Below are 17,189 nucleotides of genomic sequence, written 5' to 3' on the forward strand. Positions count from 1 at the left end.
TATGTGAACGCTCACTTTATAAGATCGTTATCGTCGTTACTCCGTCCGTCCATTTCTAGGTCAGGTAACTAATAAACGCAAAGACGAGTACATACGTATACGTGAAACCTTGGGCGTAACCTCATAACGCCAAGTGGTAGAGTTGATTCGAATTTACGCGTTACAGGTCACACACTTGATGGTCAAACAGGTCTCGTGAGTACCAAATTGCATATGCATCGGAATGTAGCTCCGAATTAGTGATAACCTTTATTTCGACCAGAAATGTTACAAAAAGAGGTGAACCAAACCCTTAATCAGCCAAACGGTGTCGACATAAATATGCATCAGACTTATCCAATTACTTATTTCACTACTTTGTTACATGCGTTGTAACCGTTTATTAATTAACAATTAATTACGCATTACCTGGAAATCATTAATGCAGGTAATGATTTAATTATCCCATTCGTATAAATTACACATGTACCACATTCATAATCGCAAATTGTTCAGTTTTTGCCAGCACCTCTATTGAAGGGGCACGGATAAATTGTTCGCCAATTTATTTCGTAAATTATCACAATGATGCGAATCGCATCTATAAAAATTTGGCAAACTTTTGCTGTTCTCAATTGGCAACTTTTTCTTCCTTGTGTCTTGTGCATCGAAATAATTGTTGAGCCTCCTCCGCCCTTCGCAGAAACGAGGAATGGATGGGTTGAAGGGTACATTCAAGAAACGGTGGGAGGACATCCCATAGTTGCGTTTGAAGGGATCAAATACGCCGAAGGGCCAACTGGGCAGCTTCGATTCAGGGTTAGAAAATTATTCAAAAATTAAAATAATAAAGATAACGTGGTAATAAACTGTAACCATTCGGAACCGCTATATAAATATTTTGTACATACACATCCTACCAATAATTTTATCATTTCTCCAGGACGTTTCAAAAGGGTAGCATTACTTTTAAGAGTGTATATACATAGGTATATACATATGTAAAAATATGTATTACTTACCTTGGTTACAATTTGTGACAAAATGTAGCAATAATTTCTGTGAAATTTAAATTTATTGCCCAGTACTCGTTGCAAAAATTTATTATGTCGTACAGAAACGTAAATTTTGCGTAAAGTAAAAATTGCTTTTATTTGGAGCCAAATTTTTACTTAATCGGTATAGCGTCATAAATATTTATGTAAAGTAACGATTTGTTACTAAACAGGTTATGATTATGAGAGTGCTTATTTACAGCTAGTAAACTAATTTTTTTAAGGACCCTGTTCCAGTTAAACCCTGGACCGGAATTTTCGAAGCTGTTAAAAAATCTCCGGCATGCTTACAACTTGACATGTCTAAATTCATGTATCTTCATGGAACCGAAGATTGTCTATTTCTTAATGTTTATACTCCAGTGGTAATGTAAATACTTATATTTAAAACGAATTTTAGTTTTTGGTACAATTAGCAGTTTTTAAATATTTTTTATAGTTCGGTGATGCGATTCCTCCTGATCCTGTAAAGAAAACAGGAAGGGAGAGTAAATTACCAGTCTTAATTTATATTCATGGAGGTAAGATATATTTTTCAGGTAAATTATTTAGCATATCGTCCTACCTAATGTCAAAATGATCTAAGTGCCGTCACACCTTAATTCTAAAATGAGCTAACTGCACGAGGGCAGGTTTCTATGTATCACGCGTCGCACCTTAATTCTATTATGAGCTAAGTACAAATTGAGTGTAGTAACATAGCTCTTTCTGAAATTAAGCGACACCTACAGGTCGCACTTTTTTGACATGAATACCACGTAAATTAAGTAAAGTTAACTTTTATAGGTGGCTACATTTACGGTCGAAGTTCTGAAATCGGTGCTGCTTACTTGCTCAATAAGGAAAACGTAGTCCTAGTTACGATTAATTATCGTGTCGGTGTGTTAGGTAACTAACTTCTAAATAACTCATTTAAATTTTATCTTAAAACTTGCCACACAAATTTAAAAATAATTCAGGATTCTTCAGCACTGGAGACGATGAAGCATCTGGCAATTGGGGAATGAAAGATCAAGCTCTTGCAATAAAATGGGTGGTCGAAAATATTGAAAACTTTGGGGGCGACCCGAAACGAATCACGCTCGTCGGGAACAGTGCGGGAGCAGCAAGTGTTGGTACGAAAGTTATAAATATGCTTCGTTTTCCCCATAACCAACTATGCAATTTTCGTATCACAACTTAGAAAATGTGCAAAAATATTTTTATTATTTTTAAAATGGACCAAATTGTGGCTCAGGTAAATATATAACCCGGGTAAAACTTTGAACGAACTTTCTGCAGAATTTGTACCAGTTTTCTACAGAAAACGTTGTCATGAGCGATTTTGCGGCAAACTATTATGTATGAATAATTAATTATGCACATGCGGTTCTGCAAAACAAAATTCATACAAATCTTCTGCAGAATTATGTTAAAATTATTATTTAGAATTTTTACAGTATGCATGAAGCTTTTGTCTATTACTGCAGAATTTGAGACCGGATTTCGGGAACTAATTTCCGCAATTTTTGTCACTGCATTAGCTTTTACAAAGTGAAACCCTGCTTGTATTTTTAAATACTTTTAAATTTACCACGCCTTCTTTTACAGGACTGCACATGGTCTCGCCACAAAGCAAAGACTTATTTCAGCAAGCAATTCTCGAATCCGGATCCCCATTTGCGAATTGGGCCGTGCAAAACGAGACGTACTCGAGTTCCATGGTCGTCGCAAGAGAAATGGGTTGTCATAAAAGGGGGAATTCTGCCGCCATTGTTTCCTGTCTTCGGGCAAAAGATGCCGATTGGGTGGTCGGCAGGTCGATCAAGGCGTGGAGGATGCTTCTCTTGTCGAGACTTCCGTTCGGACCGGTGGTCGAGTCGGCATGGACAAAATCCCCCTTTCTCACTGAGGCACCGGAAGTGTCGTACCGACACGGGAGAGTTAGTCGCGTTCCGATGATTGTCGGATTAAATAAGGATGAAGGTTCCGTTTTCGCGGCGGGTGAGTATTTCAAATTGGAATTTGTACATTTATTTTAAATTCTGCTGAAACCCGTCGTCTAAATCCGAATTTGGCTAGTTTTGGACACCGAGTTTTGGAAGTATAAAATGTTCGGAAATGTCAAAAATAGAAAACAGGACAAAAAGTTCTCCATTTTTGAATCTTCCAATAATCCGTTGACGTAATTACATGTATCTGATTTCCTATAAATTTTGACCATTTTTCTATTTACATACGTAGTATGGCATAGTTTCGAAAATGTCTTAATTCCTCGTAGGAAAACATTTCAACACAAAAGTTCTTCCAAATTTCATGAAATTAAAAATTTATTGGTGGTAAAATGTACAAAATCCATGCTAAATTACGTATGCATGTGGGAATAGTGAAATTTTGCCCAATTTTTCTATGTTGGGCGTCCAGAACTTGTTTGCACAGTTATGGAAACTTTTACTCGTTTTGGATATCCAATTGTACCAACTGAATTGTACCAACTGATTTTTTTAATTCGGGAAATAAGTATGCAGATATATTTATATTTTTGAATTTTCCAGGAATTCAACTATACCCTAGCCATCGTACCCATATAAACCTAAATTGGAACAGTATCATACCGTACGCGTTAAGTTTTGAGAACCGGACCACTCCCCAAAATGCTGGACAAATTGCACAGAAAATTAAAACTTATTATTTAGGAAAAGATCCCAAAATTACGTTTCGGAATCGAAAGAAGTGGATGAAGGTGAGTATATGTACATACATAGTCTTACCATACGAAGTGATAGTAGAGCGTAGTTTTTGAACGGGTCAACATAAAATTAAAAGGTCAGTTGTGGTTTGTGCATACATTCAGTGCCTATCATTGGTGTTGACCGCTTTTACTTGACATCACTAGGTCAAAAGTAAGAGAAGCTTAGCTACACGCGCGCGGCAATAATTTTTCACTTTTTGCACGAGAAAAAAATGCACGATGTTTGATGCAGTGTAGCAGTCCAAGTGCAACTACGATCTGGATGCCCAAACTATTAAAGTAATCCTAGAGACAGGGTCTATCTTTGGTATAAAGGTTTCGGTGGTCCAAGGTCAAGGAAGACTACAGTGATGTCCGAAGCTTTGAACGATAAAATAGCACAAAATCTCCGTCTGACACCAAAGAGTTTGGCCATAGAATTGACCTTTCAACTTTAGAGATCAGATTAGCACTGAAAAGTGACCCCAAGATGAAGGTCTTTTAGATTAGAAAGCATCACATGCTACAGATTTCCTAAGCCTAAGCAATGGTCGAAAAATCGACCTCTCTCCCCAAACGGTACGGTGAAAAAACCAGAAAAACTAACCTGTTTACCGATGATAATTTCTTTAGGACAGAAACATATTTCATCAAAAAAACTAACACGTTTTAGGTCAAATACGCTAAGGGTTAGCTGATCACATGTTAGGTATATGTATGCCTACGTAGATATGTATATGTAATTAGTTATGAATCTGTACATCACTCCAGCTTTAACTCTCCACTAATAAATACTCTCCTCTGTCTCCTCTCACTGTGTACCACTTATTTATGTATAATAATATATACATAACATTGGTGGACCGTCGAGTACTTTCTTTCGCTCCTCCCACTCACAATGGATTTTAAAATTTTCAAAATTCTTCCGACGACTAAGCAGCTTGACCAACGCCCCTTAGAGCATTGTCATTTTGCTTCCGATAGGGAAACTTCCCAAATCTCTCTTCTCAAAACCTTGTGTAAACTGTGTGATTTTCCTGTGAAACTTTTTTTGTGAATTTTCGTCATCTGGTCTGTAAATTGGATTATCCTCCCGGATGCTATCAGGTCTGTAAATTGGTTCTAAACCACCCTGAAAATCTTCCTTCATTCTTAAAATTTCCAAATCTCCAGTCCAAAATTTACATTTCATAATTCGAGCAAATATGCAAAATTCAAAATTCCGTTATTAAGTAGCTTCAGCTACTTTATGTGAAGACTTTGTCTGTCTGTCTGTCTGTCTGTCTGTCTGTCTGTCCGTCTGTCTGTCAGCAGGATATCAGGAGAACGGATCGAGATAATCGAAATCGGTTTTCGCCATCATACATAGGACCCCAGGGGAAGGATCCTATCAACTTTTGGGGGCAACCGGACCACACCCCCTTTGGCGACAGGGGGTGTGGTCGGGGCAAAATGAGATTTTTAGTGCAATTTAATCTTTAGGTGAAATAGAGTGAAATTAAGTGTTCCCGAGTTGTTCCACACCCCCTCGTCGCCAGGGGGTGTGGTCGGGGCAAAATGAGATTTTTACAAAAAATTAATCTATAGGTGAAATAGAGTGAAATTAAGTGTTCCCGAGTTGTGGTGGAACCGTTTGGGGTGAAGTACGTCTGAAGCTACTTCCGTATGCGCGTTTGCGACGGTTTATTTGTTTTAAACACGTCAAAAAAATTTATGCAAAATTGTCCTTAAAAATTGTAAAAAAATCGTAAAAGAAATGTAAAAAATTCCTTTTAATTTCTGAAAAATTTTCATCAAAATTCGTTCAAAATTTGCAAAACTTCTGCAAAATATATGCAAAAAACTCATTTTTATTCATTTCGTCTAAAAATTGTCCCAATTCTTTATCAAATTTTGCTGCAAATCTGATTCACCTTGTCTCAAAATTCTGCTGAACTTTTATGCTCCTATGCGTTGTCACGACTTTCCCAGGCTGAGAATGAAATATAACGCCTTGAGATTAATGTTTGTAATGAGCAACGTCTACATATTATTTGCGAGTCCAATTGTGTCAATTATTCAAGTATGGAAATCCACATTGTACATAGTTCCCCTTTTTTTAACGAGTCACGGTTATGGGTCACCCACACAAAACCCTGCGTCTTCGAGTTGTCCGGTTATGGGTCACCCAGAGAAAACCCTCACAAGTCTGCGTATTTATGTATCTCCGATGTCCCGATGGACCACATACCACGACCATAAAAATGTATTTTTCTTTGTTCATCGTTTTGTCCCAATCTGCAAGTTTTATATGAGTCAACCACCACCACGCCTGAGATGACACAATTCCACCACCGATTGCGAGCCATACCATCTTCTCAAGTTCCAGCCCTGCAAAATTACTGCGTCATTCGATATGTGTATTAAATTGTTCAGTGTTATTCATGCAAAATCTTTGTTCATGTTTGTTTTCCGGAGTCATTTCATATTTCATTTTTCCATGAATTTTACCTATGTATTTCCCAAACCACCAAAATTTCTAATTCAAATTGTGACTACTGAAATTTTTAGTTTGCAAACCTACACACTCTTTCAGACTATTTTTCAGGAGAAATATTTTTTCGTGAGAGGGTAGTGTTAGGTATATGTATGCCTACGTAGATATGTATATGTAATTAGTTATGAATCTGTACATCACTCCAGCTTTAACTCTCCACTAATAAATACTCTCCTCTGTCTCCTCTCACTGTGTACCACTTATTTATGTATAATCATATATACATAACATACAAAAAAAGGTCAAAATGTTATCTTATCAGGCTCCATTCATGGTTTTGGTGGGAATCGGCGGAATTGAGCAAAAACAGCCCAATTTCCTTGATTAAGGAGAGGAGATAGTTTAAAAAAATATTTGATAAACGTCCTGATGAAACTGGGGCACCCCCTCAACTAGTCCATATCGGATGAAACCCCACCGACCTTTGTGAAGGCGTCTACAGTAGCATTTACAGCGAAATTCGTGAAAAACTGGATTAAAATCAATATTTCTGACTTCATTTGCACTTTAGGTTTAACGTTGGAATTTTCGAACCGCAGACAACTTCACCACCAAATATTGATTAAAATTGAGGAAAAAGTCTGTTCTAAGCCTCATATTACTGTCGGGGTCACAAAAAAATTTCTGACCCGGGAATGATACACTTTGTCCATTAATTTCGTGCGTATTTTTGATGGAGCTTTCTCTTTCGTGACCAATTTTTCATGGTCACAGGAGGAATATATTTTCAAGTTTAATACACGTTTTCTACTTGAAATTTAACTGGCTTTTCAATGGATTAAGAATAAATTTGAAATTCCTTAAAACTAAGCTAATATAGTCATCTACTCTACTATCACTTTTTAAGTTGAGACTATGTATTTATCTGGGAACTGCACGTCATAAAACTAATTTTAAAAGAAGCTATATGACTATAAGAACGGAAATGCAGCAGGCACTTCTTAAAATGAAGAATGCAAAACACTTACAAGGTAGCCTCCCAGCGATTTTGACCAAAATGGTGTATCCTAAATGTAATACATATGTATTTATTTGAAAAAGACACTTTACTAAAGCTTGGATTTAGCAAAGATATTTGCCTCCAAATTGGAGAAAACGCAGAAAATTTGCCTTATCTTTGAATGAAAATTTATTTCCCAAACCTAGATCTTGGGAGATTGTGTCTTTTGCAAATGTGCATAGTAATTATACTTGTCATCGATTTACACGATTTTAGCCAAAATCAGAGAACATACGCTGGGAGATATCCGTCGTATGCAAATATGTATGCAGGTGCCACAAAATACGTATGCAGTTGGTTTTTTTTTTAAATTAAAACACCAGAACATTTAACTCCTTTATATACGTTTGCGTCTCGAAGTACTTTAAGGACACATCTTTACCAACAATTTTTTTTCCAACTATTTACTTACAGATATTCGGAGACAGAATGATCGTCCAAGGGGTTCACGCCATGATGGAGCAACATTCCAAAATCGCCCCTACGTATGGATACATGTTTTCCTACGCGGGAGAGCGATCCATCGTGCAAACTATCGGGCTGAATCGGGACAACTGGGGGGTCGCTCATACGAATGAAATGCTCTATTTGTACAACAATACGAAACAGTTTCCCAATATGAACGAGACCAGTAAGGATTTCAAAGTTTTGGAAACTTTGGTCAATTTATGGACCAGTTTTGCAGAAACGGGGTATGTTGTAAATTAAAATTTGGCTTGATTTCAGTTACACTCTTAAAAATAGTAGTACCCTTTTGCACATAAATTCCACACTGTTTAAAATCTAATATATTTTCTTACTCGGTATTAAACTTGCTACCGATTGGTACTAAACTTGTAGCGTTCCGTAGAAATTTGCAAAAATTTGCTACCGATATGGTAAATTTTTAATTTCGATGAATTACTACTCTATGTTGCTTATCAATACCACTTTGCAAAGTAGTAGATATATACAACCTGGTATTATTTTAATAACAGATTTTAAGAGTGTATATTGCATAAACTGTACTAAATACAGACTAAACTTTACTCTTCATCAAGTTAACATTCCTCTGGATTTCGTATAGTTTACTTAATTTAGAATTTAGAGTGCATTTACTTTTAAAATCAGTAACATTATTTTTAAGAGTGCACATTTTTTTCTTTTTGGACAGAACCCCCAGTCTGAACGAATCCGATTACCGATCCCCTGCTAAAATCTGGAAGCCCATTTCACCCTCTGCAATGCAACTATTGGAGATTAATTTCGTTAACCAGGTTCCAAGAATGATAAAATTTCCGCAAGAAATTTCCGAAAGGGTGGAATTCTGGAAAAGTCTGGGACTTCGTGGTGATCCTGTGTTTCTATAAAATTCTGTTATATGTAAATACACACAAGCCTAAAATATAAATTCAAAATTGAACATAAAATCCAACAAACGACCCAAGTTCTCTGCCACTGAAAGGCTAATTTCCCACTCCCCTCAGTACAATTTATTATCCAACGAGATATATTTTGCAAGATTGTGTACAAAATTGTAATAAATATGACTAAAATTGCATACATAAATATTCGGCGAAAATTCGCAACAAATGTTGTACAATATAAATAGTTATACAAACATTGGTAAAAACATTGCTACCTTTTACGTAAATGCAGGCAATTTATTATACATATTAAGCAAACTGCTTATACAAATACTCACAATGCAAGTCTTTTACGTGTACAACTCAGATCTGGTTGGGACCAATTTTTTTTTGTTCCCCACAAAAAATAAGCATACCCGTATTTTTTCATTTTTCCTAATGCGCTAATTTGAGCGCGAGGCGCGAATTTTAAACTGTTTTCCAGCCAAAACCTCCGTTTTTAAAAATTCTGTAAATTTTCTAATTTTAGCGCGAATCCAAAAATTCGAAAACATGTCTCTTCAGATTGATTCACTTGACTTATAAAAAATCCAATTATCTCGAAATTTGAATTTCAAAATTTTTTGCCAGTTTTTGAAATTCATTAAAATTATGAACTCTTTCAAATGTGTACTTTTTCAAAAAATAGTGTATTTGGATTTTTTATAAGTCAAGTGAATCAATCTGAAGAGACATGTTTTCGAATTTTTGGATTCGCGCTAAAATTCGAAAATTTACAGAATTTTTAAAAACGGAGGTTTTGGCTGGAAAACAGTTTAAAATTCGCGCCTCGCGCTCAAATTAGCGCATTAGGAAAAATGAAAAAATACGGGTATGCTTATTTTTTGTGCTGAACAAAATAAAATTGGTCCCAACCAGATCTGAGTTGTACAGGTAAAAGACTTGCATTGTCAGAGTAAACTTACTATGAATCAAGTTAAAAATAGTCATGATAAAATCATGATCGGATCGAATTTCCTCGGATTGGGTCGCCCTATGGTCTACCCCATTGCTCGCACCCACCTGGCTGGTCTTTACAGAGGGATGTGAAGTCAAACACGTTATCCTGACCTATCAGTCCATCTTGCTTTCGAAATGTGCTGTAAGGAGGGTAACCCCACCCCCACCCGCCGGCCTGGCCGGGTGGGTAACTAATTAAAAAAAGATAGTTATATTCATTTACGTAATTTTAAAAATTTTCGAAATATGTACGTACCATCCTCCATAAATCATGAGGGGGTAATTGCTCTGACGTCCCGTTCGAGTAGTTTTTCTTGGCGTTACTAATTTTAATTTTGCGATTCGACTTTGGCCATATTCGGACGTGTGGCTTGTAAATTTTTCGGTTAAAACATTCTCCACGTTTCGATCAGTTATTGGGATAGATAAGACTAGGTGGACTGATGATAACAGGACCAGTAACTTGTCGATAAACAAAAAGGTAATTTATTATGTATAGATTAGTAGACGATTAAAAATCTGATTGTTCATAAATCGTGTCACGCAAAAATGGCCGAGTTTTCAGACACCCCTCGTGACACCCCGATTTAACAACTGCTACCACCCCTAAGCCATGAAATAATTCATGGACATCCCCTTAGGATTACTCTATGCAAATATGTGAGTATACTTGTTTTTAAAGATAAGTTGAATGTAGGTTTTTTGAATTTGAATTTTTGTGTCTACTTTACTTTGAATTCTAATCACGATTTTGAAACATCTTCATCTCCTTACATTAAAACAAATTATGGATTTCAAAAATCAATAGTTTTTAGGTTTACGAAGCTAGGTGGTTAGAATTTTAATTTCTACTTTTTCATTTTAAATTTAAATTTAATTTATAACTTTTATATATTTTATTCTATTTTATCATGGAGGAAAAAAATTAAAATTCTAATCACCTAAATAACTTTGTAAATCCACAAACTATCGATTTTTAGATGCATTAAGATCTTCATTTTTTATAAAAAACGTAAGAGATGAACAGGTTTTAAGATCATTATTTAAGAACACGAAAGAAGGGAGGCTGATACACAAAAAAATTCAGATTCAAAACCCGCATACAATGTAACGTTAATTTACTTACCAGCCAAATCATTGACGATTTTTCAATTAGTACAAATGTTCCCATTTTGAACAATAAAATTTAATAACTAAATAGTCTTGTTAACGCAGTGGTGCAAATGATACTAAACATGTAGAACAAAAGCTGGTTTTTGATAAACACTTTGACTGCAAAGAATTGATTTGAAACCGGTATTCTCATGTCAAGACAGACATAATCAATACATATTAATTCAACCAGATATTTAACATATATTTTTATGCAGGTGGTGATTATCAGCATTAACTAACGTGTTTTGTATCAAAAAAACATAAGTAAAACATTGAATTACCCTGAAAACTCGTTTAATTTATACCCATAGATCCGCTTTTTGGCTACCCTCTTAGCAAAACTAGGAGCCCACATGACTTAACCAAATTGTGATAATATTTTACCCCACATGGTGATAGATCTTCCCCACAGTGTGTTAAATCCTCACTATCTAGTGTTACGTTAACATTGCATACATACATGTATGTGGTAGTATCCGATGAGTGTACTAAAACCTTGAAGTGGTTTGACTTCATGGCCCCATTTACACCACTAGCCAAGCCACACCCACTCAAAGTTTCCCAAAATATAGAGAAAGTAGTGCTTTCACCCATTCAAATCCACGTCAAAAGTCCAATTTTATACCAATATTGTAAACCTTTAATACCGAGTTATAACTACACAGTATTATTTATCAATACCATGTTGGTAGAGTTATATATGAGCACCGCCGGGTATTATATTAATACTGGATTTCTAATCTTAGAAATCCAGTACGTATATACACTCTTGAGTGTATATACGTAGTACTCGCTAAAGTTCTGTTATAAGATTTCCCGGGTAAATTAAGCAGGCAAGACAATTTTTTATTGAAATCTCCATGCAAATTACCGTCCGAAACAATGTTTTGAAAACTTTTGTGACACAAGGTGCAGAAATGACAGATAGGCAAACATGGCGTGTTTGAATTTTTCAGTAACATTTGAGCGAATAAAAAGAATCGACATTTTCTAATTGCTCAACAAAAATCGGAATTAGTCGGAAGGTGGTCGACCGTACCATAAAATGGTGCACTGACACTGTCAGTATCGACAACCGAAAAAGAAGTGGAACGGGACGATTACGAAGGTCACCAAAATTCACCAAGGCGCGAAAAATCTGGATTCGCCAAAATCCATGCCGAGCCCAAAGAAAATTTCCCTCGCAAATGAACGGATCAAGTAAGACTAACAATGCGATGACGCCAGCGGTCTCGCCCCGATTTCGACGAAACGATGATAATTATGTAGCCTTAGATAAATAATTAGACACGTGTTTCAGGATTTTTCATAATGCTCAGCTTAAACGAAATTATGACGAAATTCGTGAGCGAGAATTCCCATTTTCACCGTGACATTTTTCTGGCAAGGGAGAAAAATACAGATTCTCCATTACGGAGTCCATCATAATTTCGTTTAAGCTTAAATTGCGTGAACATGAAGTGTTTTTTCCTATTTTATGTTGCTTGTACAAATTTTGAAATTTTGAAAATTTTTGAAAATTTCCAAAGATTTCTGAAAAGTTTAAAATTTTTTGAAAATTTCTGAAATTTTCTGACATTTTTAAAATTTTCAAAAATGCAACAAACAAAATCGTAGAAAATCACTTCGTGCCCACCAATTTTAAGTTTAAACGAAATTATGATGGACTTCGTAATGGAGAATCTGTATTTTTCTCCCTTGAGAGAAAAATGTCACGGTGAAAATGGGAATTCTCGCTCACAGATTTCGTCATAATTTCGTTTAACCTGAGCATTATGAAAAATCCTGAAACACGTGTCTAATTATTTATCTAAGGCTACATAATTATCGTCGTTTCGTCAAAATCGGAGCGAGACCGCTGGGGTCATCGCATTGTGAGTTTAAACATAGTTATGATGGTATAAGTGGCCGAAAATTCGCATTTTTCTCGTGAAGTTTTCCTTTTATTGTTTTTGAGGGAGAAAAATGCGAATTTTCGGCCACTTATACCATCATAACTGTGTTTAAACTCAGCATTATGAAAAATCCTGAAACATGTATTCAATTATTTACCTATTGCTACATAATCATCCAAGTTTCATCAAAATCGGAGCGAGACCGCTGGCGTCATCGCATTGTAAGTCCCTGGCCCATAAACTAAACCTTAGACTTATGTCTTCAAGACACGAGGAGTAACACTTCCTAACTGCACGCCAAGTAAAAACAGACCCATCAGAACCCGGGCTCTTATCATGCGGTACGCGATTAAAAAATAGAAACCGATAATTTTAAAAAATAAGCCCACCATTATGGGTGAGGTCAAATAAAATAGCAAAATACCATATTTGCACCCCACCAGTCTAGGCTATCCTTAAAAATTTCTTAAATTTTGATGGGACCCACCATCCTGCTTCTATGATTTTTTTATTGGACTTAACTTGAATTGCGTCGAAATCGTGATTTTTCTTAATAAGGTGCCAAAATTGCGTGTTAGAAATTATTTTTTCAAGTTCTCGAGCGAAATGTGGAACCATTTAACCAGTACCTATTCAAAAATAACATTCAAGCAGGGCTCAGATCCTGTTCATGAGACCAAGATAATAATTAGGTGGTTAAAATCCTAAATTCCTGACTCCAATTCGGACCAAGAAAAACATTCATTGCCGCCGAACCTAAACCTGCTGGACTATGACATATTTTTTAAACTTTAGCTGGATGTATGTGCTAAACTTCACACAAGTTTTGAATCCATACAAAATTCTGTCGTCAGGATATGGGACAAATCTCCCCTGAAACGGGTGCGTACTTCGATCGAGTGGTGGATACGAAGACTCCTGGCTCGTCTAGCCTTATAAGATTGACATTTTAAAAAGCGAATAGTGTTTCTCATCCAGAATTTCATTGGCTTTTAAGTAATGTAAGTCGTTTTTCGAAATTCGGTAAACTGGGTTCGCTACAGCGAGTTGTTCTTATAACAGAACTTTAGCGACTACTAGGTATGCTCGTTATTACTCTGTGGCTAGAGCCTTATTTATGTAAATAAATATATATATACATATGCTCCAGCTAGTAGTGATTTAATACCAGTTTGCTAAGAGCGTATCTATGTACATATTTCAATTTTCTCAGAATCTCTCTCTCCGTCAACAAGTTCATGAAGATTTATGCCAGAAATTTACATACATATGAGTCACGCTAAATGGGAAATGGTGAGATTAGATGGTTTATGTATGTATGTAATCATTGCAAAAATCTTGTGAGCGTATGTATGTGTTCACATTTTATGTATATATATGGTATGTAAATTTCGACTTGTTGAGTATGTATTGCTTGGTCGAGATGAAGCAAACTGCTCCAGTTTCATACGATGCATGAGCTTGAAACGTTTCTTGGCACATTTGCGTAAGTTAGTAAGTAGTGCGTGATTCATACCAATTACATTAGGCCCAGTACATAAATTTATTAATATCCGATCAAAGAGTAGTGGACAGCTTTTGTAAAAATGTGAATAAATTTTTCGAAATAATTTTAACTAGTAAAGAAATATGCTGAGGGTTTAAATTTTTAAGATTAAGGATTTTGGAGAAATTTTGGTGTTTTGGTAACAAAACCCGTTTTAAGAGGGAGATTACTTATTACATAGGTCACTATATTTACAATGATGTATTACACACACAGTGCGCAATAATAAATAATTTCGCCAGATTAATTGTATAATTTATTTAATTAAACTCCATACTTCACAGTCTTAAAAATAATCATAATAATATACATCCACTTTTAAAAGTGAATGCATTCTGAATTAAGTAAGTGAAAGGAACATTTTGAAAAAATAAATGCGGATTTTCGATTGTTTCTGTTTTTCAAATTTTGATAAACGTTTTTCGAAAGGTCAAGGGTTGACCTTAGACCATATTCTAGTGTATATTCGGACTCGCGAAGTCCGTAGCTTTCCAAAAATATACGGTTTGTGGGGTTTCGAGCGAAAAAGTGCACTGACCTGTGACCTCTATTTCCGGTCGAACCAGGTCACTTAGGGCTTAGGGACCAATACATTTTTGGTTCAGCACGTCGAAATGTATAACATATCAAAATTTGGGGCAAATATCACGGTGGGGCATTTCACGTAAGGAGGGTGCCTCATCCTTTGCCACAAATTTTTAAAGTGCGATAAATTGGACATTTCTGACAAGGACAAGTCATGACAGCACAACCCTAAGGTTTGATTTTTTAAATAAGAGACTACTAGAAACTGTCATTTAGAGAATCACCGAACTACATATCACCTGCACTGTATAGCATCCAGTAATCCCCTACAGGATTGGTTATAAATAGTTTGAATCAGAGTGGAAAACATTTCATTATCATCACATTACTACGCGTAACGATCCATATTACCGATGCCGGTAGCGTCAAATATGTACTCCGGCCAGTAATGATTCAATACCACTTGCCTAATATTTGTTGTGTACTATTTCTCTTAGCTTTAGATTTTCGTAATATTGAGCTTTATGAACTTAATCCAGTTTTTGAGTAGTATGTACCCTAAATTTCATTATTATAATTTCTACAGCGAAAAAGATCCCCACGTCGGAGGATATCACGTCCAAATTTTCCAATTCCATCGCAACCCCAGAATCCCTCATATCAGTTCAAACTTTTGTCACTGACGCCATCATTACGGGATACACGGCACATCAAAAAAGTGAGCTGGAAGGAATACTAACCATCATGGAGGAGATTGTCGACCGGTTGCGTTACTTAAAACACGACACCACCAAAATAGACTTAATTCTGCAAAGAATTCGAAAGCACTTGCAAACCTTTGAACAAAATTTGGTAGGTTTCAGATTTTCAACGGCGTCAGAAGAAATCGACACTCTGGAAGAACTCGCGATGAATATGCGGCTTGATGTTAAAGAAATTGAATAATTAACTACTTTTCTCAGTATTTTGCAGACCTGACCAAATTATTAATTGACAATTACAATTACAAATTAGTAATTACAATTTGTAATTTGAGTTACCTCTTTTTCTAAAAATGTAACTGTAATTGTGTTTATAATTTGTAATTTCACTTTGAAGTAATTGCCCAGCTCTGATATCTTGTACATGTCTGACATGTGCATTGAAAACTTTAATCTTTATCGTGTCACCGTTACTCTAGATCTATCTATTCAAAAAAACTTTTTTCATTCAAAGTTCAGTCATCTCGATTTCTGAGTACAGATTTCCATTCATATTCAGTTATTTTCTTTCAAACTCATTCCATTTCACATCGCCCTTTGTGTTATGTATTTAAGTACAGGGTGTAAAATGAAATGAAAAATCCTTTCAATTACAGTCATTCATCTGAAAGGACTCAATCTTCATTCAAGTCACAGGAAATTCATTTTCATCTACAATCATTCTCTAACGTAGTCCGTCACATGAATGAAACTGAACACGTATGTATGAGTACGGTTTACTTCTTTTAGAATTCAAGGTGCATTAACTTTTCAAAAGGGCGACATTATTTTTAAAAGTGACGTCTTATATACATACTCCAATACAGATATTTTACTTGTCCACAGCCTCACTCCTTTCCACCTTGGAAAGCAACGTGCAAAAGTCGCAAAATTTGAAACACAAATTCCACGTCAAATCCATGGTTACTGGGGGAACCTCATTGCTCATCTGGGCAACTTATGGTCTCGTCCCTATCACAATTCCAGTCGGTCTGGTCGCCTGGTATTATTGGTTCAAATATAAAATGTCTTACTACGACGTTGCCGACCATATTAAACAAATAAATCGGTTAATCGAAAAATTGCACATTTATGAGATGAACTTGAACGAAATGAATATGAATGCGGATCCTGCCATGGATGAAATAAAATTATTCCGCGCTAAGGTTAAGACCGATAAGTGGAGGCTGAATGTATACATAATCCTAAGCAGATTAGTTGTGATTTCTTTGATATGTCTTCTCATTTACAAGTGGCGTCTCGTTATGTACATAATGCACGAATTAGTTTTACCTGTGAGACTAGTTTTAGAATGGTGGAGTGAGGCGCGGGCCCTTTAATTAAGTGGTTTTGTTTGGGGTATATTGAAATATATCCTCATCTGGCAATGCGTTTGTGTGTCACATATTTGGTCCGAGACATGTAGATGGGGGCACGATAAATAAAAATTGGATACAATTAATCCTCCTTTATTCATTCATTACAAATTGGAAAATAAGTACATATGTATATTTATGAATTATTCAGTACTCATTTTTTATTCAGTTTGTCTTAAATCTAATTACTAATTAGTAATTAGATTGATTTATCAGTATGTGTACCTTTGTATTAAGCATAGCGTAAAAAACGACAAAAAATATGCATTAATTCCTCATGAGTATGAAAGGAATAAATATTTATTCAAAATTCATTCATTCAAAACT

At 35.7% G+C, this 17,189-nt stretch overlaps 2 protein-coding genes across 2 annotated transcripts; one reads left to right on the forward strand and one right to left on the reverse strand.

The window, feature by feature from the left end:
• Nucleotides 1-500: 500 nt before the first annotated feature.
• On the forward strand, nt 501-8,828 carry LOC110855233 (esterase E4). The gene is made up of 9 exons (XM_022103649.2): nt 501-798; nt 1,259-1,399; nt 1,474-1,555; nt 1,821-1,922; nt 1,994-2,149; nt 2,625-3,017; nt 3,569-3,756; nt 7,695-7,972; nt 8,434-8,828. The coding sequence occupies exons 1-9, from the start codon at nt 565-567 to the stop codon at nt 8,627-8,629; spliced, it is 1,770 nt and encodes a 589-aa protein (XP_021959341.1). The 5' UTR covers nt 501-564; the 3' UTR covers nt 8,630-8,828.
• Nucleotides 8,829-9,503: 675 nt separating this feature from the next.
• On the reverse strand, nt 9,504-10,841 carry LOC118437227. The gene is made up of 3 exons (XM_035856113.1): nt 10,752-10,841; nt 9,882-10,087; nt 9,504-9,816 (listed from the first exon to the last, which is right to left on the reverse strand). Exons 1-3 carry the CDS (start codon nt 10,794-10,796, stop codon nt 9,660-9,662), a joined length of 408 nt encoding a protein of 135 aa, XP_035712006.1. The 5' UTR covers nt 10,797-10,841; the 3' UTR covers nt 9,504-9,659.
• Nucleotides 10,842-17,189: the final 6,348 nt, after the last annotated feature.

The sequence above is a fragment of the Folsomia candida genome, unplaced genomic scaffold (genome assembly GCF_002217175.1).
Source record: "Folsomia candida strain VU population unplaced genomic scaffold, ASM221717v1 Fcan01_Sc012, whole genome shotgun sequence".
Taxonomy (NCBI): Eukaryota; Metazoa; Arthropoda; class Collembola; order Entomobryomorpha; family Isotomidae; genus Folsomia; species Folsomia candida.